Source organism: Stylophora pistillata, chromosome 6, assembly GCF_964205215.1.
Source record: "Stylophora pistillata chromosome 6, jaStyPist1.2, whole genome shotgun sequence".
NCBI lineage: Eukaryota > Metazoa > Cnidaria > Anthozoa > Scleractinia > Pocilloporidae > Stylophora > Stylophora pistillata.
The window spans coordinates 11008450-11035561 of record NC_142524.1 but is presented as its reverse complement, the minus strand read 5'-3'; the positions used below and the strand labels follow the sequence as shown (position 1 = coordinate 11035561).

Here is a 27112-nt window from a genome sequence, read left to right as displayed (position 1 = left end):
ATTAAAACTTAACTTTGGGTTGACGCTACCTGGCACTCGAAGCCAGCCTTCAAACAACCAGGCCGCGGGGGAAGTATAATTCATTCTCTTTGGGCTGCGTTCAGGGTACATAAATCTTATATGCGTTCTTTACCTCAAAATAACCCTAAGTATCGTGAGAATTTAAAAATCAAAAGGACACACAGATGAAAAAATTGACAATTTATTCAAGTCTCTAACTGATCATGAAAGCAAAAGCCGATATTCTATCCCCCTTCTCTTCAAAGAGTATACAACGAATGGTAAGTTTAAATTTATTTTTTTCAAGAACGTTTTTACAGTATAAAAGTAAACTTTATTTAACGCATCCCGATGGACAATCAAAAGGATTTTATAAAAACAAAGTAGATATAGTTCTCAAAATATCGAGCGATCTACAAGAAATCAGTCTATTCCACTAAATAATCACTTGAGTCCAGCAATAAGTTCCCTTTAGATATATATATATATATATTTAAAGTGTGACTTGATTTTCGTAGAACAGTGCTCAATACATAGAAGTAGAGCAAAGTATATATTGTGGGAGGAAAAAGACAAGTAAACTACAAGTTCATCCCTACAAGCCTGTTTCGTGGTCGCCCACTCATCAGGGGATTTAATGAGAATAAACTTTACCATTGCTTATATACAATATAATTTGCATGATCTAACTAGTCTAATTTATGCAGCGCGAAATTGACAGTTTAGTTGTTGCGTAGAAGGGCTTTGCTTCTGTGGCGGCAAGAAGACACGAGTTCATTACGTTTGTTTAGTGTTGATAGTTCGGGCCGGCAGATGATTAGGAATTTTTCTTTGAGGCAGAGGTTACATCTTTTACTTGAGCTGTTGTACGGTGAGTGCGATGAGAGAATGCGCCAGGAAATAAAGTGATCGATGTTGTTGTCTTTGAGGGTCCAGATGTGCTTGCTGAGTTCGGTAGAGTTTCTGTGTTTAGCGTGGCGGAATGATGCGGTGTGGTTTCTGTATCTTGTTTTGAAGTCATTCTCACAGAGAATGATACCGATACAGAAACCACACCGCATCATTCCGCCACGCTAAACACAAAAACTCTACCGAACTCAGCAAGCACATCTGGACCCTCAAAGACAACAACATCGATCACTTTATTTCCTGGCGCATTCTCTCATCGCACTCACCGTACAACAGCTCAAGTAAAAGATGTAACCTCTGCCTCAAAGAAAAATTCCTAATCATCTGCCGGCCCGAACTATCAACACTAAACAAACGTAATGAACTCGTGTCTTCTTGCCGCCACAGAAGCAAAGCCCTTCTACGCAACAACTAAACTGTCAATTTCGCGCTGCATAAATTAGACTAGTTAGATCATGCAAATTATATTGTATTAACTTTGTGGAACGACTCCCTGCCTTTCTTCCTTTTGTGTCGATTACTATGGTTTTGGTTTTCTTCACTCAATCGATGATCACTCTAAAAGCTCTAACAAATTGTCTCAAGTTTCATTCACGAATCGTTGTTCCTACTCCTAGAAGCATCAATTTTACCGCCAGTCCTCTAATGAAATTTTTCTTATTTTCTTACATGTATTGCTTCAATGGGAGAATACTCGTTAAAATGGCGACCGAAATAAGTCAATTATGGGATATTGATAGTGGTGAGTACATGGTTAAAATAGTCTGCACTGAAAATTTGAATCCCCCATACCCAAAAGACTTTTGACTGTATTATTTCCTCATGTATAAACTTGAAAATTACGTTTTGTCTGTCGAAAGATCAGCTGACTTAATGAAATTTCACCTAACCAATGTGTATCAAGATATTCAATTACTTTAATTTCCGGCCGTCATTTTGGAGAAATTTCCTAACTGTGAAGTTTTAAAGGGCTTCATGCGGTAGGAACGCTTAGGTTCGCATTGGTACTTAAGCCCAATAGACGTAAGATAAGATTTTTACACATTTGTAATAACTAAACAAACTCTGTTTCTGGTTCAGTTTTGGTTTTGTCAACACTGCCTTAGCTTGTCAACGTTCGATCGAATATATGCCGAGATCATGGCTTTCACACGAAACTTTCTTACACACTATCTTTCTGGTAGAGTTTTGGCTTTGTCGATATTGCCTTAGCTTGTCATCGAACGATAAATCAAATAGATGCCGAGATCATGGCCTTCACACAAAACTTTCTTGAACATCATCTAACAGATTACTGTTCGTAGTGCTGTTTGACATTACCTCAGGCGTCGAATGCTCCTCAAGCCTCACTCGTTCAAAACTATCGCCATCCTCACCTACCCCGAGATCTACTTCCTCTGTTTGATCCTGCAAATGATCGTCTAACAGAGACTGTCGATGTGGAGTTCTCAGTCTTCTTCTCCTGCGGAAGCGATCGTTTGGATCTATAAGTCTATCCCAGATGTTTGTGAAGTATGGATAACCGTTTCTATCATTGTTATTACTTCCACCCTCGCCACTCAGATGTAGGTCCTTGAGATGATCCATTGGAATCTCAGCTAGCAAAGGCTCCGTGTATGGAGTTCTCCTTCTACGGAAACGATCATTAGGATCGTACTGTCGGTCCCAGATGTTGCCAAAGTATTGGAAATTGCTGTCCTCGCACGAGCATTTGAGATCTTTGTTGAGAGTCTTAAGGCTTGAATCGGACCCAAGGGGAGAAATTGAACGTCGCAGTTCTTCGTTAATATCAGATATACAACTCTTTACATCTTCCAGACCCTCAAATATATCATCTTCACTGTCACTAAGATCTTCCATTGAAACGATTTTTGCTAATTTAACACTGTCATCACCCATATCAATGTCATCAACTTTGTCGATTCTGTCGACTGAATCAGTTGGAACTTTAACATAACTCTCAACATCATGAATCTCAGGCCTTGTCCTTGCTTGCGCAAAGTTCATCATTTTCTTGAAGTAAGCAGTTAACTCATCACAAAAGTAGCCGACCCGTGTCACAAAGTAAGTTTTCATGAACTCACCGAGCTCCGCGTCCTCAAAACTGTCCCCCTGTACATCTTTGACCTCTTCGTAGGAGTCATTGAGTATAGCAAGGAACATGTTCAACATGATCATAGACATGCTCAGCATGTAACAAAACACAAAAAGCGGTCCAACGAACCTACTAGTCGCTTTAAGCTCATGAAAGTGAGACTCGCCCCCGAGGATCATCTGGCAGACGGCACGCATAGCTTGAAAGAAGGAGGAGTAGGCAGGAACGGCGGCTCCAAAAACAAGTAATCCGAGTTGTGTATATGCGAGAATGATTGCAACGAACACAACGAAAAACGAAAACAGATGATTAACAGAGCGTTGTATGGTGGCAATCATTTGGCAAATGTGACGATTGAACCGAATTAGTCTCAGAAATTTCATGGTCACGATAAAAATCACAAAAGCCAACAGGTAAATTTCAAGTTCGGACCATAGTACGATGTAATCAGTACTCGAAGTCTCGAAAGGATTATTTTGCACGCGTTTGACATATCTACTGGTGTACATTTCCTTAAAGAAGAACATAACAATAGCGGCAACTGCACCAAAGATCTGCAGAAGTTCCATCCAGTTCCAGAACAACTTAAAATATCCACATTTTTGGCGATAAATTTTACCGATTTCAGCGAAAAAGAAGAACAGAATGATCAACATAAGAAGCAGCTGACAAAGCTGATAAAAAGGACCAAACGCAGAATCAGGTGAAGCGTACAACGTCAACGTTTTGATACTTCTCACTGTGTTATAACCACCTGTTGGCAAACGCTCAAACACGTATTTCACGACACTAAATAAGGCGGTCGCTGGTTCGTGAATTGTAAATTCAACGAAGACTGCTGCTGTTAAGTCGTTTATCCAGTTATTTTTCTGCAAGTCATCCAACACCTCGAGAGCAGACTTGGCGTTGTAACCGAGATCGGCGACGAAACCGCCACCTCCATATGAGGACTGAAGACCCTCCATAGAGAGAGTCGTTAAATTCTCTGCCGTGCGATAACGCCAAGGCCGGGGGCACATGTCGAACAGCTGAAACTTGGAGAGAGCTTCACTGGCGTTGCGAACTGGAAGCCAACCTGGCTGATTAAAAAGGGTAGAGTCTGCAACCTTGTCTACATACACAGAAAGGCAACGACCGAACTGGTGCGCCAATTCTGGTTGGTTGAGCTCCATTGCACATCTTTCGTCTGTATAAAAAGATATGGACATTAGTGGTGATACAACTTCAAATGTATAAAGATGAACTTCGACGCAAAAGGGACAAAACGCGAAAAGAAAAGGAACCGGAACAGCACAGAATCGTTGAATATATCAATGAGCCCTTTGAATAATGGTCTCAAACGTCGCCGCCATGTTGCGTCCTAGAATAACTTATATGACTGATATAGACAGGTTTGCCAGAGAGGGCGTTAGCGTAGCCTCCTAGAATAGGGCACGAGCAATGGACTGTGTTGGAAGATAGATAATGAAAGCATTGCGGGGTTAAGTAGAGGACGTTAGGGTGAAGTCAACCTGAGGCCTGACCTGCAACCTATGGTTAACAATTCTCACCTGGCTTTATGCGAGCTTGTCTCAATCGCGGCATCCCCACCATAAAGGCTTCTCTGCTGCTGATGAACCCCTCTTCATACTCAAACGGGTTACCATTATACCACGCCACATTGTACAGTCCTGGGACTAATATTGTTCTTGTCCATGTCCAGAAGGTGTCCGGGCTATGCATCTAAAGGGAAAACAAAAACAATGCTTAAAATCACTCAGAAATTGCTTGACCGCGTCACTAGATAGATAGTAGTATAGCGCGCTTCCGAAGGCCCGCCGAAAGACACCCATGTTCAACCAGATGCTCTATTTCCCTGTTTTTTCTTTTCTTTTGGAATTGCCCATATCTGATATGGAGTAACGCTGTTAATTCGCGTGCGATAATTTCCAACCACACAAAAGGCAAGAAAACACTTAAGAGGACCGTTAGAGTCTCACTGGCAGCTCTTGGTCTACTACCCCTGGCAAGAAATTCAAATAAAAGGAATATTGGAGGTCTGTTTTCGCTCAAGGTAAACTAGCTCATATGTTTACGGGTTTGTTTATGGGTTTTAAATTATTTCAAACCTTATCAAATCCGCTGAACCGTTTTTCCAACTCTGTAGTCAGCATGAATCTTGTAGGTTTTCTATTGCCATAACACACCACCATTAGAAAAGCGATGAACAAAAAGAAAAACACCATTTCTATGATCGTCCTGAACATTTCCAACACTTTAGTCTGGAATTCACGCGCTTTTCTGAGCGCTTCACCATGAGGTGCGGCTACCTGGCTGTCTTTTCCACTGCTTCTGGACATAGATGAACCAATTACCTCTTCCTGCTCTGGAGGCTTTTTTATGATCAGCGATAGTAAAGATGCAATCAAGACAACTTTGATTGGCTGCGTGACTATGACATCTTGAAAGAATGAAATCATGATTGATGTGAGCCATTTGTTGGATGTTTCAGCTCCCCACATCAAGCTGTAAAATACGGTGAAAGCACCTGCTGCCAAGGAGGTGAGTAGGCACAGAGTCCAACCTACGTACACGAAAAAATGAGGAAGGCAGCCGGGTACTTTCTTGTTGGATCCTCGGGCATCTACGGGAAGGGGATGTTTAATGCTCTTAAAGATCGTAACGACTAACACGTTTACTGGAATGGCGATGATACTGCTTTGTATACCGATCTTGATCTGTATCCAACTTAACTTTAATGGCCCAATTTGGAAAGTGTCTCCTGGCGCTTTATCAAATTGATAAAACATGGCGTTCGTTACAAGAGTAGCGAATAAAATCGACAAGCAACACGTAAGACGCTGGCAACGAGTGAACGTGTTATGTGGAGGCCTGGTGAAAACTGACAACCACAAATGACCGTCACCCAGGCTCCGCGCGGTCCTCGAATAAAATAAATTTCTAAATCCAGCAAGTTCTTTTTTGTCGGCTGCTTTAAGTTCTAGTTCTATCTGACCGCTCCCTTTTTCAACAGCCAACCAGCGATTACCAAGGAAATGCCACTTATCGCCGGTTTGTGCATCGACGATCTGCACCTGTTGGAAGAACCAAGCAGGACTCCTGCCGCTGTTGTCGTGCCAAATCTTAATCTTCACCAAGTTACCAAGCGATTCTGGCACAGAGAGGGTGAAATTGTTGATACTACCCCGGGCGAAGAAAATTTTATTCATTTCTGGATCCGACAATGGTAAGGGAGGAGTGGTGTCGTGTTCTCCAAAAATGATCAAGCCAATGTTAGCAGTTGTCCCGTAGCCTTTCCACATTCCGGTCTGAACGGAGATTTCATAGAGATACCCGTCTTCAATATAATCAGTCAAATACACATTAGCCACGACCTGAAAAATGAGTTTTATACTTGAATATTTGTCGTGTTTTGATGAACCACTTAAATACTCCCTTACCGTGATCAGGACCTACGTTAAACGGTTAAAGGAGTCTTTGCATTTAGCGTAACTCACCTTCTTTTCATCTTTTTTGTCTGCTTTTCTAGCAAACACGAGTCCCACAAAGTAAAGTCCGAATATGGAACAAACTGTGACAAGTACTACAAAGTTTCCACTTTCCGCCAAATTGCCAAATTCGGCCCAGACCTCGTCAAAATCAATAGGATTCGGTGCAACGAAGAAATCCCCACCAAAAGCAGATAGATGGGTACAGAGACAGTGAAGATTGCTGGCAACCGTCTTAGGTCCCACCTACAGAAAACATAACAAAACGAAAGACAGAAGAAAGAGCTGGAATTTTTTAGTCTTTTAATTGGTTTTGTTTTCATGGTTTGGTTTGGATTATTTGGAACGAAGCACAGAATTCATAGGAAAGTAGTCAAAATTAAAAAAAAAATACTTATCTTTTGGTTTGTCCTGGGAAAAGCCACACTCCCTCACACCAAATTTAACGAAGAAATAGACCATTTTACTAGACATCAATTGTCGCAACAAACACTTCAACTTCAGTTTATCTTGTATTCCTTTTCGTATGGTTACGATCACACTTACCTTGCAGCCATCATCTGTCCAAGTCTGCTTTGTTTCAGACCAATACAAACAGGACGTAGCCGCTACGGACATCGTATAATTGACGTCTGTACTTGCGTTATACTTTGGTACCAGTATCTGAAGTTTTGCCGGGGGAGGGGTGGTCGGGGGAGTCTTAACACCAACGCAAGACCGCTTTTGCCTGCCGCCGTGACTCTCACATCCTCTTCTAACACGTTCCGCTACAATTTGAACTTCAACCTTTGAGGACGACGTAGGGTCACTTTCTGGTCTTGGGTATCGGATCCCCACATAATGTAACCCCACGTGATCAGTCAGAGCACTGCTTATGCTGAATCTATACGCTTCTGAGCTACAGTTTAAGGTGGCGTTCGTCAAGTTGCAGAACTCGATTTTGGGGAGAATCACACTGAAACTGTACTCTGTTATTGTTGGTTTGGTTTTGGGCCTGACGAAGATCTCCAGGGAGACTCCGTCTTCCGGTTTCACTTCGACGATCATGGAAGAACTTGCTGATGGAACCACCACCTTATGAAAACGTAAGTTGTTGAAGCCATCGCTTGGTTTGGCAAAATATACTGCCGCTGTCTCGTTGCCTTTGTTTTCACTGCCCTCTGTCTGAGGTATGAAGAGCTCTACCGGTTCCGGAAGACCAGACACTTCTAATGCACTTCCGTCGGCAGCCTTCAAAGAGAAATCAATCACCGAAGACTTGATGTTGTTAGAGCTTGCATCCCAAGTATAAGGATTTTCCGTGAAGGAAAGCATCTGGGAAAAATTCAGTTTCTACCGTTAGACAAGAAAGAAACCTTACATACATGACAAAAAACAAGGCTTGAGCCCGTAATTGTACAGCGATTGTCTGTAGATATATACAATACAATACGTATATGAGCACGATCCTTCGCAGTAAAGCACTATTTGAGCAATAGTGAAAATCAGACCTGAAAAAAATTTCAGGCCTGTACGGGATTCGAACCACTGACCTCTGCGATACTAGTGCAGCGCTCTACCAATTGAGCTAACAAGCCAACTGGGAGCAGGCCATCAAATTAATTCGACAATACAATACATAGCTTATGTAGCGCAACGCTTCTCAAAGATTGGGCGGCGCTTTACAATGACCGTGATAAAAAAATATAATCAATTAAGAATTAAAGTGAATTAAAAAACTAGTGAAAAATCGATGAAAGCAAAAACTACAACTGCCTAAATAAATGGGTTTTAAGTTTAGACTTAAATGTTGTTAAAAGGTCCACTTGCCTAATATGGCAAGGCGCTCCACAGAGTAGGAGCTCTATGAGAGAAAGCTCTATATCCATATATTTTAAGATTGCATTTAGGTACCATTAAGAGCCATTAAGAGCCATTAGGTACCATTAAGAGCCACTCTGACATATTGGAACCGATTTGAAAGATAAGAGCGCATCCAGGCCAGTGCATTTCCCTTGACATCGTGGCGACACTTAAGTCGTGGGAGTAATATTTGATGGTCAACGGTGTCAAAAGCCGCTGAAAGGTCCAAATGAACAAGAATGACACAAGCATTCTCATCGATCGCCCTTAGTAGATCATCATTAATTCGCGTAAGAGCTGTTTCTGTACTGAGTCCATTCTTGTATGCGGACTGAAAAGTTTCAAGCAAATTATTATCGTCCAGATGGTCAGTGAGGCGCAAAGCTACTGCTTTCTCAGTTGCCTTGGACACAAAGGAATGTACGGTCTTAACAGTACACTAAGATACAGAGGAATCAGACCACTTAATACTTTAAAAACGAGAAGAAATATCTTAAAATAGGGGCGGACACAGGCAGCCAGTGTAGGCTTCTAAGTAGAGGCGTAACGTGATCATATCTGCTGGTGGCTGTAAGCAGGCGGGCAGCTGAATTTTGTACATGTTGTAGTCTATTAATTTGTGACTGCTGAAGGCCAGATAGAAGAACGTTAGAATAATCCAACTTCGACGAAATAAAGGTATGAATAAGTATTTCACATTGACGATGCGAAAGGAACTTTCTAATTTTAGCTACGATTAGAAGGTGGAAAAAAGCAGTTTTACAGATGTTATTTATTTGTTCATCCATAGAAAGCACACTATCAAGCCAAACACCAATGTTCTTGGCAGATTTACTTGCTTCAATAATGTCAGCTCCGATCTTGATCGAATCTAGTGGAGGTTGAGGACGATGGCGAGCAGTCAGGATAAGGAGCTCCGTCTTATCCCCGTTGAGCTTAAGCTTGTTCGCAACCATCCATAGTTGGACATCTTAGTGATTTGGACTGTAAAACATCTGAGGGGTTGAATGTCGTGTATATCTGCTGTCATTAGTATAGAAATGATACCTCATACCGTGACGTTTAATGGCATCAGCAATCGGGGCCGTGTACATAGAGTACAAAATCGGTCCTAACACAGAACCCTGTGGAACACCACAGGCCAGTTTGTGCTTAGATGAACAATCATTCACCACTCTGACGTATTGGAACCGATTTGAAAGATAAGAGCGCATATAGGCCAGTGCATTTCCCTTGACATCGTGGCGACACTTAAGTCGTGTGAGTAATATTTGATGGTCAACGGTGTCAAAAGCCGCTGAAAGGTCCAAAAGAACAAGAATGGCACAAGCATTCTCATCGATCGCCCTTAGTAGATCATCATTAATTCGCGTAAGAGCTGTTTCTGTACTGGGTCCATTCTTGTACGCGGACTGAAAGGTTTCAAGCAAATTATTATCGTCCAGATGGTCAGTGAGGCGCAAAGCTACTACTTTCTCAGTTGCCTTGGACACAAAGCGCAGATTTGAGATAGGTCTGTAGTTCTGATAACTTTCATGGTCCAAAGAGTCTCTTTGATGACAGGATATAAAACCGCCTCCTTAAAAAGGGCAGGTACTAACCCATCCTTAAAAGACAGATTGATCATACACGCTTGGAGTATATATCGGTGGTGCACTTACAGAGTGGTTTTACGTTTCTAAATTGAAATCTATACCCCAGTGAGAAGAAAAATTACAACACAAAAACGTTTCCCACCAAAACGACGTGTACTGAATGATATATCATTTATTCCTGAAATTACATTCTGATTAAAGCAGGTTTCAACTGTTACCGAATAAAAATCATTATGCCTACGTTACAATCTTTAGAGCATTACTTACCTGCGAATCTACGGAGGGAAGAGTTTCAGCACGGTCTCCAAACAAGGTAGTAGCCGAAGGTAATGCCACACCGCTCTCCCCTTCTCCGTCGCCAAGTTTTTTGCCGCCAATTTTTGAAGGTACCTGCTTATCCAGCATCATTGCTAAAGACTTGGTTTTAAAGACGCTCGGTTTCTCCCCAACTGCTTTGGTGCCTAACAAGCTCGAACCGACTTTATCCATCAATTTGAGAGTTTTTTCAGCTGTTTTCTTGCTCTAAAAAGTGATAAACAGCAGAATCTCAAAAACACATCTCAATATAAATTTCCAATGTAACAATATTTCTCAAATCGCTTGAAGTATATATCGGTGGTTCACTCACAGAGTAGTTTTACACTTCTAAATTGAAATCTTGAGTGTCTAGACCCCAGTGAGAAGAAAAATTACAACACAAAAACGTTTCCCACCAAAAAGACGTGTACTAGTCAGAAACTTTATCAGCATACGAAATAACTGTCATTATTATCACGCCGAGGCAGGATACTGCCTCCATTTCCCTATCACGCGCTTCCCAATTAATAATTGCGAGCATCATGCAGTAAACGAAACATTGTACCTTATCTTTGTTATCTTTCTTCTCATCCTTATTTGTTTCCTTGGCGGTCTCCTCCGTTAAAACACTTTTTGCACCTTCCTTTTCATCTCCCTCCTCTTGTTTAGCACCAGTGGATGCTGCGCTCATGACGTTCGAGATGCCATGTAGAAGACTAGCGCCGACCTTTTGAAGAACCTCAGTATCCGCAGTACCAGAACTTAGCTGAGAGGAAACGAAGTCAGCCGTGTTCTCTAACAGGTTTACGGCGTTCTCCTGTCCAGGAAAAATGGAAACTTTCAAGCAAAAAGTACTTACGTAGATAAAGACCCGAGACAAGGGAGGGTGACTTATATTGTGTTTGGGAGAACCCATAGAACACAGATTGCTTGATGAAAAATTATCTATATTTGATAAACTCATCAAAGAAAGCGTATATATTTCACGACTGCCGCGACGTGCGTAATAGACAAGAGCCTAACCTGAGAATTTGTTGAGATTTCGTCCTTTTGCTCGGTTGCAAGGGCAACCACTGCTGCCATCTGCGTGACTTGTTCAAGGCTGGTAACTTTAACATTAGACATCTGCCCGATTATGGCATCTTTTAACTGTGAACAAAAAAAAATTGCCACTTAATCATTGCAAAACGTAAAGGAGTTGGGCTACACCGCAACTTGTGGATCTTCGTGGCTTCTCCTCCGTGACCGTGACGCTTACGGGCCGTTTTGAGCCTGCCATCCTTAACTGCTACTTCCGTCCCCAAGATGACGATTCTTTGGGTTACCCATGTGATTGACTCTTCTTCCCTATTTCAATCGCATTAGAACCCAGTGACTGGTTAATCGAAAGGAAAACTTGACTGAATCGATAAGTCGGCATCGAAAGAAGATTGTTAGAAATGGTCAATGGGTCATCCTTTTATTTTGAAACGAAGTTGACAATGAAGGCGAAGGAAAAGGAATTGGAAAACTGTTCTTACTTTAAAACTAGCTGGAAAAGTCACAAAATTGGTTTTGTGTTGTAAGAGAAGCCTCATAAAAAAGCGTTTTGCGGTCATTTTGTCACTCTTACCCACACTTCGAGTCAAAATTTGATGTCAGGTAACATGAAATTGCATTTTCAGTCCTTTTGCGACATTTCAAAATGTTGGAATGTCAATTTAAAACGATGAAATTCCAACGAATCTTCAATCGCATTTTGCAATTGAGACTCAGGCTTTCCTTGTCGAAAATCCAATCCTCAGTCACTCCTAAAATTCGCATGAAGAGCTTGGACAATATGATGATACAATTTCCCGAGGTCAGCCGCAGATGCTTTTGTTTTTGTTGCAGTTATGTTAGTCGCCGTCGGGGAGCCCCATGACAAAAGTGTGATTCTCAAAACAAAACCACTGAAAAAAAACTCAGCTTATCACGGCCAATGACCCTGCACAAAACAATAGAAAATGTCCAATGACCATGTACAAAACAATAGAAAATGTTTTGTTCAAAAAACCAAAAAAAGAAACATGTTTTAATAAGTCGAAAAGGAGCTTCACCACACAAAACACAAAAGAACACAATATTGTAGTAATGAATTAAATACCATCCAGTCAGAGGAAGGCTTTCATTGCCTTTCGGTTGATTAATGGAAAAAAATTAAAAAAACAAAAACAAAAAAAAGTAAACGGGATGAGAATGTGAACAAACGGGTAAACAAAGTAGATGAACGGAAAGAAAACAAAAGACAAATTAACGCGTGTGTCAATATGTGTCGCCATGTACTTACATCACGGACCGAGTTCTTGGTGACATTAAACTGTGAGCGTAAAACCGTTCTTACCAGAATGGCCTGTGTGTTAAAAGGATGTATAATATTGTCGAAAATGATTGATAATGGTAGTGCAGTGCTCCCTCGAAGTGTTGACATTTAGTGAGTGTATACCGTGCGTGTGAAAAATTGCGTCGCTCGTGTCTCTTATGATAACGTTTGAAGTGATAGTTACTTTCGTGCGATACAGTGCCTTGCATCTAGTGCGATCACTACGGCTTAAAGCCTTTTAAAAGTAGAAAACTTGAGCTGTAGCTCTCGCAGCGTAAATACAAATATCAAAGAAATTAAAGAATCACTCTTTACTACCCTCAAGCCATTCTTGCTTTCTTTTTCCACCCTTCCTCCCTCAGCATATATTTTGTCCATCTTTGCTTATTTAACGACTTTGGCGGTATTTCATTTTTAGTCAACTATGGTCACGTTTAATTTAATCAGAACGATTAAATTTAACGATTAAATTAACGACTTTGGTGGTATTTCATTTTTAGTCAACTGTGCTCACGTTTAATTTAATCAGAACAAGAATCAATCTCAGCTTTGCTGATCAGTATTCAAGAAAAGCTATTTCAGAGTTTTAAAGATTCTTCGAACCAGGCAAAAGGGAAGACAATTTTGGGTGGCGACTTTTCTCTTTCCAAAAACACTTATGGAAATCTTAAGGAGGAGAAATCGTGATGAAAAGATGGCTGTTGGACACGGGCACACATTTATCCAAAAACATGAGGGGTTGTCCATTGTAAATAGCTAGTAAGGTCCAGCACCACAAGCAGGAGTTTTGGCCACACAGATCAAAGAAATTAATACACCGCTGAGCATGAAGAAAGAAAAAAGGAAAGGGAAACAAGACTTCACACAAAGGGTAACTAATTGTAGCCTAAGGCTTCACAAGTGCCATTAAGTCCAATGTCTTATTACCTGTTGGTATTGGGCAAAATCAACTCGAGAAATAAGGAACATTGATGTCACTTGCTTCCTTATTTGAATTGTTTAGCACTTTGATGAGTTTTTTTTTAACTTATTAGCCTTCATACGCTTAACTCTTAAAAAAATAGTTTGTCGGCTTTTCCGTCCTCAGATATGCTATGCAAAGCTTTCAAAATTGACGTTTCTCTATTCTATTTTTATGTGTTGCAAAAGTACTCATGAAGTCCTGCAATATCGCGTGAGTGAGTTTCAATAGTTTTACCAGATTTTCCCGCTGAATGAAACTTCGATATGGGTCCATGCATAATGTAACACCTCACAACTTAGGATTGGAGAAGCCTTCCTTTGATATAGTCTTTTCAGTTTTCACTGTGCTATGGTTTACCGAAAAGTGACCTCATACCTTTTAATTGCGAAGTTGGCAAGAGAGTTCGTTCACAGTTTAAACGCCAGGATCCCGGAGCTTAGGGTTTTCTAGCAGTGTTGGTATGCCTGGGCTCAGTGTGAAAAGCGTTTAAAATAACTGTGTGGTTTTCAAAAGGGTAAATTACGTGAACATTGTAGGAGTGTGTGTTTGGTATCTTAAAATACATTGTTTCTATTTACCATTTCAACTGTGGACCAAGTACTGGGAATCTTAAGGAAGGGGGGAGGGGAACAACCAAAAGATGGACAAACACAGAGTAATAGACTGATGAACTCAGGAATGGCGATGAATTCAGAAATAGAGGCAAACACTAGTTTGGCTTCTTCGCTCCTTTCTGCAGCTTGTTTTAGTTTTCTTTGATTCAGCTATCTGAGTGCTAAAAACCTAGTGTGTAACAACTTTAAAGGAGGTTAAAATAAAAGCTGATGCAACTTGACCAATGTATACGAATATGCTACCGACCCAGATCTCTTTTAAGCGTTAAGAAAAGGCAAATGAGATCGTGTAAAGTTAATGAAAAAATTAAAATTTACAATACTAGATGGACCACTGTTATAACGAGTTTAGTTCTGGAGATGGCAGTCAGTTCTAACGTAAGCCTAAAACAGAGAGGAAGGAGAACCTTGATAAGTTTCTGTGGGAAACATTCGTCAGAAAATCAGAAGCAGGTACAGAAAGAAGAGACTGAGTGCTTAAGTACGCACGTGACTGAAGTGACAACAATATAATTGGACGAAGTCGTGCCGAGTATGAAGAACTCTAAGATGAAAATAACCTGGCAGGAAAAAAAGAACTCAGAAGACAAACGTATCTATGAAATGTGAACAGGAGGAGATTATAAAACTTGCAGTATTTGAATTAAATGGAACTTCAAAGAAACCATCAAATTAATCGCGTCTACTGCATTGGAACAGTACTTCAGTGATACATGTATATCGAAAGACGTCTGTTGTTTGTGTACCTAACAACCACAATTTGCAACTTTTTCAAATCTACTTTCAGCAAAAATTCCCTATACCATAAAAGCGCGAATCCTCTATTTTCAAAGGCTTGAGAGGTGCAAAGAAGACTTCTCGTGCATTCGCTGAGATGTGTTTTGTGCGGAAAGGACCATGTTACCAACGGTGAGTCTCACAATTTTACAGTTAACTTACAGACTTCTTTTCAGCGCTCGCCATCTTTCCCTCGCTAGTGTCTACCATGGACAATACAGCGTATGCCATTGTGGCGGCTTTATCGACATTCCCTGACTTGAGGAGATTTCCCAAAGGGCTTTCTTCCCCACTGGCCATATTCATCAACGTTCCAGAAACATCATCGGAGGGCATTGCTTCAACCTGCAACGTAGAGTAGTCCTGCTTAATAGATTCATGATACAAACTGAAAATGTGCGGAGTTTGATTACAGCAACGGGAAGTCTTCGCCTACCGACCACCTTATTAACAAATACTTTATTCCTGAAGTGGGGGGGGGATAGCCTGCGGTAGACTGACTTTCCATCGGGGGGGCAATATATGTCTAAACGCTTCATGCCACAGGGATGAGCAAAATTCGAGGCGCTTTCTCCTCAAAAAATTTAGATCGAATGTACTACAAAATTTTCAGTATGAAACGTACCGTAACAACAAGGATATCCAGCGTGCTCGCTCCAAGTGAGTCTAAGATCTGTATTTCCAGTGCTATCGCGTATTGGTGCAGTGGATTCCCTAGAGGCAGTCTCGTGGTTGCATTCGGTGATGGTCCTTTCTGCATTACCACAGAACCAGTGTTTGTGTGATAGCTACAGGGAAAAAAGCAAGAAAAGAGAATGACAGAGGCGAGAGAAAATCACCTGAGTCATGTTGTACGTTGACAGAGGCAAGTAAACACCATCATATGTAAACCTCCCAGTCAATAATCAGATTGAACGAGAACCTATAAGGAGTCAAAACTCACTAACTCCTCAAGGGAACTTGAACTGGAACTTACAACTAGCGCTTGGTCAGGTTGTGCTCCTTGAAACCGCAGCAACAGAAGACGTCAAAAAGCGTAAAGAAAATATTTGTAAAACAAGATCTTAACAAGAAATGAACAGTTTCTTAGGGATAAAACTCAATTTTTTTTAACCATAAGCTTCGTGCCCAAAGTGACTCAACTTACCTAAACTCATAACTGAGAGGTAAGTCGTCATCTTTCCACCCATCACAAGAAATGAAAAACTTTGTGGTCACTGCATGCCCCACATCAGGACTCACTTTGCAGCCTAAGTCATAATCACCAAGATAAGGAGCGGAGTTGGTTTTAAAGTCGATCTCGCTTTCTTCCGTAGTGTCATCTGCCAGATGAACTATGCCTCTTAGCCTGTAGGTTGCGTCATCCATTAAAGAGTTCTCCCATTGGTTTAATTTGCCTTTGAATATCAGACTTGGACTGTCTATCTCGGTGAGTATCTTATCCTCCAAGTTTTGCTCCATCCACGTTTCATTAACGCTCCACGGATAAATCATGTAAAGTGTCCAGTTATAAGACTTGATTGTTCTGCAGGAGAGCCCTGTGCATGTGGACTCGATCACCATTCGCTTATTGGCGGTGACTCTATCCCCGCAGTTTATTTTACACCTGATAATATGAATATCTAAGATTTAACATCATCGCATCGCACCTTGGAATCTAATTCTGCCTGCAATATACTTCTTAGGATGACTTTCGTTTCCTGGGATCTACCTGAAGCTCCTCTGCGTTAATTCGATGTGTCAGACTAATCAACGGTCTCTCGTACAAAGCATGAACGCCCTTACGTCACTGTTAGAAGCATTCTCAATGAACAGATACACCTTTAAATAACTCACCTGATAGTAAAGGAAATAGACGACTCTACCAATAGGGTATGGTTAGCAGAGGAACTCCTGTTACCTTTCTGAACAATAACCTTGAAAACATAACTACTCTGCGAAATCATTCCATTGATATCGATCTCGATCGTGGGTTCTGTCGTATTCAACTTTCCGACGCCATAACCAAAGCATCCCCCAAGAACCTTATCCCTACCATAGGATTGGTCGATTGAAAGCGACTGAATGTTCGAAAAGTCCTCTTCCTCCCTTCGGCAGAGCCATGTAAAGACCAATCCCTGGTCTTTTATATTCATTTCGTAAGGGTCATATGAATGTGATGCGTCTAGAACAATTTTACCAGTACCCTTAACTGCTTTGTTTACCCCAAGAATCTTAGCAACAATCTCTGGTAACACCACTTCTAGAAAACCAAAATCAGAATCGATAGCACCTTCCTCCTTAGTCATTTCAGCAATTAGTCTGATGAAGTATAAGCCGGGAGGCAGCGTCCTTGGTTCAATAGTAAGGTTCTTAGAGCCTCTAAATTTATCCAAGGGTGGACCCACGGCGAATGCTCCGCTTTCTTTATTCACCTCGCTTCTTTCCCAAGACAGCAGCATCGAAGACGATGTGTTGCAGTGAGCAGTCACTTCTCCAATGATTACATACATATCAACTGCTGTTATCCTTGCTACGTTTTTGTGCGATTTTTTTAGATGAATGTGTACGTCAGGAGGTCGACACTGATAATCCACTGCCGAAAACAATAAAACATAAGAAAGAATGGTGATGGTTGATTTCGTTCATATTTTCAAAATTTTGATTTTAATCGAAATTAAGAATGCACCATTTTTACAACTGTAATGTAAGACCACCCATACGCGGAATGTCAGTGGAAATGATGATCAAATGTCTCTTCTGAGCATCCAAAGCACAGTTAAGAGACAGTCAAATTAATTTGCATTCATGATCAAGCCATACATAAGTATTGAGTTTTGACCTACAAGGGTATTGCAGTTTGAGGTAATCCCTGTCGAACAGCCCCTCGCTAGATTGCATGTAACTTTTCAGAGCAGCTGTTATATCGTGTACACTGGCTTCAATGCATTCGATCTTCAACTCTGCTTTGAGCTTGATCTCAGCGCCGGAAGCCTGTGGGCTAAGATAAAAACTCAAATATGAGGACCTTCCAAGATGAAAGATCAAGAAACCGTCTGTATCAGGTGGATATCCCAACGAATGTTTATACAATTTATACCAAAACATTTAAGTAACTTTCGAAGTACAATTAAATGTTACCTTGTTCTAGAATGTCAAACGACTTCAGGAGAAAAAAATAGAAAAGGGAATATGTTTGGAACAAGATCTAAATATGAACGGAATAGTCGGTCTGTAAAGCTGAAGTTTGAGAATCCTGGTCCTAGTCTCTTACTAATCTCGGGAGGAGGCCGAAGATAAAATTTCCGGACTTTTAAAAGGATTTCAAACACATCTAGCCACTTAAATTAGTCAACAGCCACCAATAAACCAACCTAAACTGTAGCAGACTAGCAGACAAGAAACCAGGTTTTCTTTTCAGGGCATATTTCACCTACGAGGAAAAAGGAAACAAACCATTAGCTAACAAGGAAACGCAAACTGGAAATGTTTACATAGCAAGCATTACCAAAGATTTCCTTTTTTTTACTATATCTTATTTAATTATTTATTTTTTATTTTCCAGTTCTCCATTAATGGAAAAATTGGCCTTAAAAAACAAAACCCGTTCGAAAGTTGCAGGAGTTATATTTTCATTTCATACTTTACTTTCATTCGAAATTTAAGGAAATATGAGGAAACTGTCGAAAAGAGAAAATAACCTTGCAAATGGCCCTCCATTTTTTAAACTCACGAGACCGGATTTATAGCCTATTAAAAAAAAATAACGCAAGTATCTCATACCTCTTCCACGACGTCCTCAGCTATACCTTGGTATTCCACTTCTTGCTTATCAAGATAAGTTGTTGAAAAGCCAAAATCTCCAAGCATGAGCCATACTACGAAATAATAACCTGTAAAACATATCGATTGACGATTCAATTTCTCCATAGACCACTTGTCAGTGGTGAGCATAGTCTAGGTAAAAACATATGTATTTACAAACTGAAACCCGGTTTCCTGGCAGGGAGTCAAATTCAGGCCACGGAGAACAAACCCACTGGATGGTATGGTGGCATGGCGAAGGCATCTACCTGGTCCTAACAGCCGGATTACAAGTCTAGTATCCTAGCTAACCACCCAGCCAACTCTCTCAAATTAATATTTAAGATCCATTTGATACCCGCCAAACGCATGTTATTGTTCTTTGTATTTGTCGTATCAAGTCTAATGACAAGTAAGGCTTGGTTTATGTGGATAGATAGGACCTTCGCCACACCTTTTACATATCCTAATTCAGCAACGAGTCCACTATGGCCCATTGCCAGAATACTGAGAGTGAAATCGGAAGGATTGGCTTTCGAATCTTTGGGAAGACTCAGAGCCCGTAACGAAATAAATAAGGTATACTGGCTTGCAGGTAACTCTGTTGCAAATCTCAAAGCGGATACCCGACAACGCCTTCGGAAAATTCACAAATCTCCCCCCCACCCCCGAAAAACAACAGCATTGACATTGGCCTTACTTGGATAAGGTACGTGACTGAACCAAAATAGAGTATCAGCCTTCCAAATGTAACAAGCGAAAATAGACAAAATATCTTATCAGATTCCAAAATCAATTATTGATGTATCCTCGACGATTTCTCTAGTACCTTCACCTGCTAACCATACAATAACACTTTATTTTCTAAGCATGGTTTTGCAAGGTGTAACAAACTTGGTGCTGTATCAAGTAGTTTCACTAAACTACACTCCTGGTTATATCTAAGAGGCAACATTACCTTCACCCTTTCCTCTTAAATTACATTTCTTGGTATCTTTCTTACGGACAGCATGTTCGACTGGCCTTAGTTGGAAGCTTTCTCAATTCTTCTTTCAATAAAAAAAAATGATAGGGTTCATGAAGCTTTAGGCTGGCTAATATGTATGGATGAAACACATTAAACCGGACACTGGACAATAGAGTAGTTGCTCTCTACCTTGTGCAAATAATGAGAGAAGTGTGCGATCGAAACGGTGGGATTTACGCCACTTTTCCCATATTTTCTCTACAAAAATATACTCCAAATTACAATTGGATGCGAAAAAGTACAGGAAAAGTTATTCTGCACACATACTTAAATCAACTTAAAGCTTTCAAGTGGTTAATGCTGTACGGATGACTATTTACAACTTATATTTAGAGTTTTCAACAATTTCCAACCAAAAAACTATACAGGTAGTTCGGGCTCTCGCGCACCATTGCCAGCGATCTCAATCTCTTTCAAAAGCATCGTCAAATGGAAAAAAGTTTTTTAAAAGCTCAAGCCGTTGCCAGTTAATAGAGAAATGGTCAAAATAATCCCTTTGCTGATTTGGGTGAAGAATCTATTCAGATTTTATCTTAATACATTCTACATCAATTGTAACGCTTTAGTTTGGATGTTTCATTCGAGTAATTACGATTTGTCCAATTACTGAGACCATCGAGAGCGATTGCAAATCCTTACCGATTGGATAAGTGTATACATGTGCAAAGGTACATTTGGTATGCAAACTCCCGTAAAGAACTACAATCGCCCTCGGTGGACAGTGTAATTAAACAAAATACAATTAACAAATTGTAAACTTCGATAAAGCACTTAAGCTAAAACCCAACAAAAGATATAAAGAGTATTATATTCATCTCACCGGCAAGCGACCTGCTGTATAAGCCGCTTCACGGTTTTTTATCAGGATATCGTTAGATAAAAACAAAAACAGAATGCCTTCTTTTATCGTTTGAGGCAGGTTCGATGTAACCCAAGCGGATTCTTTGGCCAAGATGGGTCAATCCGCTCGCAAACTCCAACCAATGATAACAATAAGGACGTGTAATAAGTAGGGTAGGAGACTTTCTGATATAAAAAGTCCTCAGTTGACATAAGAAAATGTAATTGCAAAGACACCACCGAATACAATGACCATATGAAGTGAATTCTCTATAGAAAATTTAATCCTCCACAGAGGCAATAAAAGAAAGATACGAAAAGAAGTCACATGAATTGAAGGAAATAAATTTGAACTGAGAATATGTGCGATTTTTTTTTTCGGTTTTTAAGTTTTTTTTTTTTTTCTAATTTGCCATGATCCATTTGTTACAAGGAGTTTAAGTGATATAAATAAAATGCCGAGTCGACACAATTTGAAACTGTTGTGGTTAACATAATTTGCAACTGTGGAAAATCCAAGGCCAAGGAGGACGAGAGCTGCTTTGAAATGTTTTGCGTGATGATCGCCTTCCTGAAGACGTGTTGCGTGCAAACCATACTCTTATTCCCTGCTTCGAAAACAGCGGACGAGCAGAGAAAGTCAGCGGGAATGGTGTCAAAATTACATGATTTGAAACAATCTAAACGAATCGATGAAAGAAATCTTATTATTAAAAAAAAAATTGGAGAGAACGAAGATGACATAATCGTTCGTACCAAATTAAAATTTGTAAAATGACGCTTGGTGCCTAACTGTCAAATACCGTAGAAACGTAATTCAAGGCGCACCCTGTGAAAAAATTTAGTGTCCCCTATGTTGGTGAACACTGAGTGGGAGAAATTCACTAAAAGCTTATAAAAGTGTTTTTTGCAACCTGGACTTGAATTTGAGTCACCTGAAAAGGCACAAAGGGTGGTGCAATATTGAAGAATGATTTTTATGTAAGCTTTGTATCAAAATGAAATTAATTCCAAAGTAGACCTTGGGAAACGCTTAACATATCCTGACCATAAATTGACCAAACTCTCAGATGTGAGGTGACACATTCATATGCATCATTTTCAATCATTACATAGCTCCTACCGGGCTCACAGCCAAACAACTCCATCCTGATTCCAAAGTTTTCATGCACTCCAGACTCCATGAGCATAATCGAAGTTGCAATTGTGGGCAATGGAACCTCGTTATGTTGAATGCTATTGCTGTCCTTGTTGCCAGTAAACGTCTAGAAAGATAACGTAAGAAACGCGAGAAAACGTAAAGAGTGTGCTAAGGTTCAAAATAACCAGACTAACGAAAAGTGGGAGAATCTAAGTAGGGAATAATAAAATTCAAAATATACATTAACGTTCTCTAATCGCAATGTTTCACAGAAAACCGATTTTTATAGGGCTGTCTTCTACCTTCCACGGATAAAACTGAACTGGGGCTATTTTAACTAGCAGACAGGTATGCTAACGAAGGCTGAAAATTTCTGAAAAACTTCAAAGGCACTGTAAACAGAGACCGCTTCTTTTGTATTTTAGAAAAAAGAACTCTAGTTCACGTTCCATTGTTAATATCTTTAACCAACATTCATTTGTCAGGTAACTCTTATTAAAAAGTAATTAATCTTGCTATGCTTGCGTAAGACAATACAACAACAAATATATAACAAATGTAATCTGCACGTACTTGCCACAAAGATGAATAAATAGATAAAAAAAAACCTGGTGTAATATGCATTGACTCCAACCAGACGGTGGCATACGTGTAATGAAATAAAACTAGGTATCTAATCAGACATTGGAAAAAACTGCGATTTTTGTTTTGCAAATGAGAAATCATCAACTCCTGCCAAACTCATGGGTAAAAGGTATACATGAAAATTCACAGCAAGTTTCTCACAGTTGAATTGACTAAACACCAGTTAACTTTCTTTTGTTCAGTGAATAACGGTGGATAACCTGTAAAACATACATGTATTTCATTGCTCGTGCTGGTTAAGTCCCCCTAAAAATCCGTAATAATCGTGTTTTGCAGGTACTCGTAAAAAACACAAACGATACATGTTTTCTTATTTTTTCTAATATCAATATCAATGAAACTCTGCATTTGTGCGCGCAATGCAAAGAGACCGCTTTATTAATTTATTAATTTTATAAAAATTCCCATACCGGCTTTTTTAAGTGAAATATCGCTTGTCTAAACTTGTCAGATGTTACGGAATTTAGAGTCCTCTTTCTTCCTAGATAACACTTATCATCATCTGCGATTTTCTTTCGACCGAAGTTATATGAAATTTAATCAAGGTACATGTAACAAGACCGCAGTCAGACGATACAATGCAAAATTCATTTGTCTACTTCTACACACAGCGTTACTCTTTTACAAACATTATTATGCCCACAAAAACGGGCGGATTCTTCTCTTTAATAATTACAGAAAACGCATGATAATAAGTATTTGTATTAAATGATTAAAATTGGCAGAAGTTACTACTTGGTTGTATTCAGTAAACGGATAGAAAAGAAGGCTTAGGCAGGCGATTCTTGTCAAAAAAAGTGATTAATTATTAAATTCGTTGTGGTGGCAGCAGAACCTCTTTTGTAATGCAATAAGAAAACCGAGCTAGTTTTCAATCCTGAAGCTTTCAACACTTATTTACGGTTTAAAGATTTCACTAAATATGATGGGACAACTTTAATGGTGCTAAAGCTCATAGCGCAAAGCGTTTAACGCGCACCCTCTACTTCTACTGAGTTAATTTTAATTCATCATCGGCGAAATCATGGCTAATTTCTGGCTAAATCGCTTCCTCAAGCAACAGACTGACTTAAAATTTAGGGGTAACCTTGTTAATTCGCTAACTCAACTCACACACCATCGTCTTGAGAGCAGAGGAATATGCAAGGCAGATCTACTAATAGTAACTCACCCACTGATAAACCGGAATCAACAACTTTGATATGACTTAATAAACTTGTGTAACGATGTATTTAATTTCTGGATTATCCCTTTTAACTAATATCGAAAACATGACGCTGTACCTCGCTTTGGAAGTAATCTCACTGAACCTTCACAAAGGTTTAGAATGGATTTCAAAACGATAGTTAATCTGATTAACAGCAGCGTTCTCGTCGCCGCTATCAACTTACTTTTAAGTCACCTTCAGGGTTTTGAAAGTACAGATAATCTCCGCCGTTTGAATACATGACCATGTAGAGTTCGGTCCATTCAGGATATTTAGGATCGCCGTACCCTTGAGTAGCAATTGCAGTTATCACCATTTGCTTTTCTAACTCTATCTTAATCCAACCGCCACTTTGTGTTCTGTCGGCTCTGTAGCCTGGCGCATCGCTCGTTAGGTTAAGTCGAGCCCGATGCGCTCCAAATCTTGCGAAGTCGTTATCATAAGCTGATGGTGCTGTGATCTGCTCGTCCTTTATCGTTCCACTCGCCATCCCAAGAGGTTTACGGCAATTAGCTGCAGCAAAAAGGCGAGAACGCAGTTAGACTCTAATCTCGAGGTATCGCATAGTGGGCTAAATAGTAATTGGCATTGCGTGTTTGAGTGTTAGATAAGAACCTGTTATGTTTGACAATGAGGAACTGACTTTAAGAAGCTTCTGTGGCCCATATTCCTTAACAACCGAGAATAAAATCACTGCTGCCAAGAGATATCTCATACTGCTCTGCAATAATGTAAAATTACGCTTCGAAATAGTATACAAAGCAACATAAGGAGATTCCAGTATTGAAATAACCCAGATATCGAGCAGTTCGACAACTTTTGCATACTGTCGACTGCGTGGTTTTCTCGCCCCCCGCACTAAATTAGAACTTCAGTGTGTGTTATCTCGATATTGCACGTATTTTGCTTTGGAAAGTAAATTCCGCTGACCGATTTGCTAAAAACATCTGCCTTCGTTTCGACTTCCAAAGAACCTACGTGATTGAAACAACCTGTACTCATTAGCAAGAATTTGCAAATAAAGGAATAATGCCAAGCTTTCATGCCTAACCAGATTTTGGAACGAAGAAAAAATCCTTCTTCACGACAAAAGAAAAACAAGACATCGACAAAACATATTACCCAACCACATACCGCAACGGCAAAGAGTTCGACTAAACATTGAGACTGTTTTGAAAGCATCTATAAATTAATAATAACAGACAAGAGTACCTAAAGGATGAATAAAGCTGCCATATTCTCAAGTCTATTTTCATTTCGACATGTTTTAAAAAGTAATTTGACCAACTTTCCCTAAGTTATTACTGCACTTGAAGATTCGATAACCAATGGAGGCAAAGTAAAATGTTTTCGGCCGAACAACGTACCGCAGACGATTTTGTGTTTTATGGACAATGGTTTGAACTGATACAATACACACAACACAAAGAACTAGGGAGCCACAAAGCATAACTCACACAATTCGCTCAAAAAACCTCAACAGAAAAGGCTGCTGTTGCAAAACGAAAAAAAAAAAAAAGAATTTAATTTTATAAGCTTAATTAAGGAGCAGTGTGCGCGAGAGAAGAAATTTTTAACAAGTAAAGCAATCGATTGGAAAAATAAACATTCCGAGACAGTTTTTCACTCAATGTCAACTTAAAAAGACTTGATAATTGCAACGTCAATGGCGGGTGGTTCCCGGACGATTCTAGAAGGTATTTCAGAAATTGTGGTACAGCTGATCGCCATTAAGTAAAAAGAAACGTTTCTTATGGTTATCCAGTTTATGTCATACGCCCACCGGTCGGTACAAATGAAAAGAGGAAATTGAAATTTGGTTAATTTCTAAATTTATCTTTGTGTCATTACTGGATTTTGAAAGCGACCAAAGAAAACAGACGGCCGGTTTGCATTTTTGCAGCTGACTCACAAAATATCACAAAACTTCTCATATGTCTGAAAATTTATTCACTAAAATACATGGAGAATCAGGCAGAAGATCTGAAATGCGAGTATGAGTTAGCTGCCTCAAGAATTCCTTATTTCGCTGTGTGAGCTGTGATAGTCAAAACACTGATCCAACTGCTCGAATTGGTTTAGATTTTTGAGACGGCACTCGATGAGGGCCACTAAGATAAAATACACCAATCTTTTCCTCAAGGTTATAAAATAAAATTCGAGAAAAAAAATTAAAAAAAATCCAGTTTCTGCCGAAATTAATTTTTCTTAAGTTGGTTACTCTTGACAAGTAACTCAACTCAGATAGTCATGGTAAGAACGGAGTGAATGTGATCAACTAGAATTTTAATCACAGCCAGCTTTGATTACTTTGTATTTTCAAAGTCATACGTTGCTATTCTTACTTAAATATGTATGAATTGAAAATCTAACCCAAAGTAGAGGAACATAAAGTATCATGCTGAGAAAGGGTATCAATTTTTAGTGATTTATACTAGAACGGAAAATAATATTTAATCTTTATTCTAGGTTTTAGTGTATAACACACGCGACATCACGAGTTTAAAACGATCAAACCCCACAAAATGATTAAGATTATAGTGAAGGGGCCAGGGTTGCTACAAAGGAAGAGTTTTTCGAAATCTCTTTTCCTTATTTAATCAACCAAATAGTCAATTTCTTTCTCAACCCTCAGGGGGGTCAGATTGTCAAATTAATCCCACTTACCTAATTCATACAATTAAAAAAAAAATTCTAGAAAAGAAAAACCATCTGCGATACAGTTCAGATTGTTTTCTATTTCCTTGTTTTATCTTACCGAAAAGAGGAGCTACGTATTCGAATTTCACCCCAGGAATACTCATCTCACCAAAATCATGCCATTACAAAAACTCCCTAGAGACTTAAGCCCTTAAACAACGCTGACGACAATTAGCTGAATGCTTAAACAGCGATGACATATGTGCTGCGTTCTAGAAAGTCAAAACAACTTATCTCTAGTTTTTTCTAAGAGCACAAAACTGAAGAGGCTTTTGCCACAGCCAGAGCTCTTTAAAGAGAAAAACGGTTATTTCCTTGTCGTGAAACTTATGATCCCCCTCCCACCTTAAGGGGGTGGGGGGGGGGGAGATCAAATAGTAGAAGTCGCGTTATTCACGCATGAGTAGCACAAACTATGACTCGACTGGGTTTCGAGAGCCAAGAAAGAGAACGATGATTATAACGTAGAGGTGCAGTTTCCTTAGTACATTTCCAAGATTGGGCCATTAGAAACCCCTAAAAGAATCTATACACATTACAATTTACCAAGATTCCTGTTTTTTCTGGGTCTTTCTTTTTCCGTATTGGTAGTCCTGTTTCATAGCTGCATTTTGGTCATTTATGAATGACCATCAGTTGTACCGACTTTCACAAAATTCTGGATAATAAATTCTGCCCATCGTACTCAGTCGCGAGATATCATAACTCGCCATAGATCTGGTGTCATTCCATCCAGTAACAGTAGTTTGCGAGGTTACAACTGAGAGCAGCCTGAGTATAGTAAAAGGCTGGCTATCTCGAACCCTTAACCTAAATACAACATGAGTTTCACAAGGGTTCGACGCTT

General features: G+C 39.8%; 1 protein-coding gene across 5 annotated transcripts in view; it reads right to left on the bottom strand.

The window, feature by feature from the left end:
• Positions 1-277: 277 nt before the first annotated feature.
• The window catches only part of LOC111339298 (polycystin-1-like protein 2), a 46249-nt gene continuing 19414 nt past the window's right edge, over positions 278-27112 (bottom strand). For 2 of the 5 annotated variants that reach the window (XM_088763451.1, XM_088763450.1), the window contains exons 2-19: positions 23750-24078; positions 21696-21837; positions 18685-18794; positions 18276-18334; positions 17748-17902; positions 16759-17497; positions 16070-16528; positions 15548-15710; positions 15085-15267; positions 12535-12597; positions 11250-11375; positions 10792-11043; positions 10197-10451; positions 7039-7806; positions 6502-6738; positions 5113-6378; positions 4555-4726; positions 278-4190 (exon numbers count right to left, since the gene is read on the bottom strand). In XM_088763451.1, the coding sequence (XP_088619577.1) occupies positions 2167-4190; positions 4555-4726; positions 5113-6378; positions 6502-6738; positions 7039-7806; positions 10197-10451; positions 10792-11043; positions 11250-11375; positions 12535-12597; positions 15085-15267; positions 15548-15710; positions 16070-16528; positions 16759-17497; positions 17748-17902; positions 18276-18334; positions 18685-18794; positions 21696-21837; positions 23750-24078 (7502 nt within the window). In that variant the 3' untranslated portion in view covers positions 278-2166. Of the gene's footprint in view, positions 4191-4554; positions 4727-5112; positions 6379-6501; positions 6739-7038; positions 7807-10196; positions 10452-10791; positions 11044-11249; positions 11376-12534; positions 12598-15084; positions 15268-15547; positions 15711-16069; positions 16529-16758; positions 17498-17747; positions 17903-18275; positions 18335-18684; positions 18795-21695; positions 21838-23749; positions 24079-24180; positions 24474-27112 lie in introns of those variants that run through there. The other 3 variants (XM_088763449.1, XM_088763452.1, XM_088763453.1) reach the window with 3 other exon arrangements.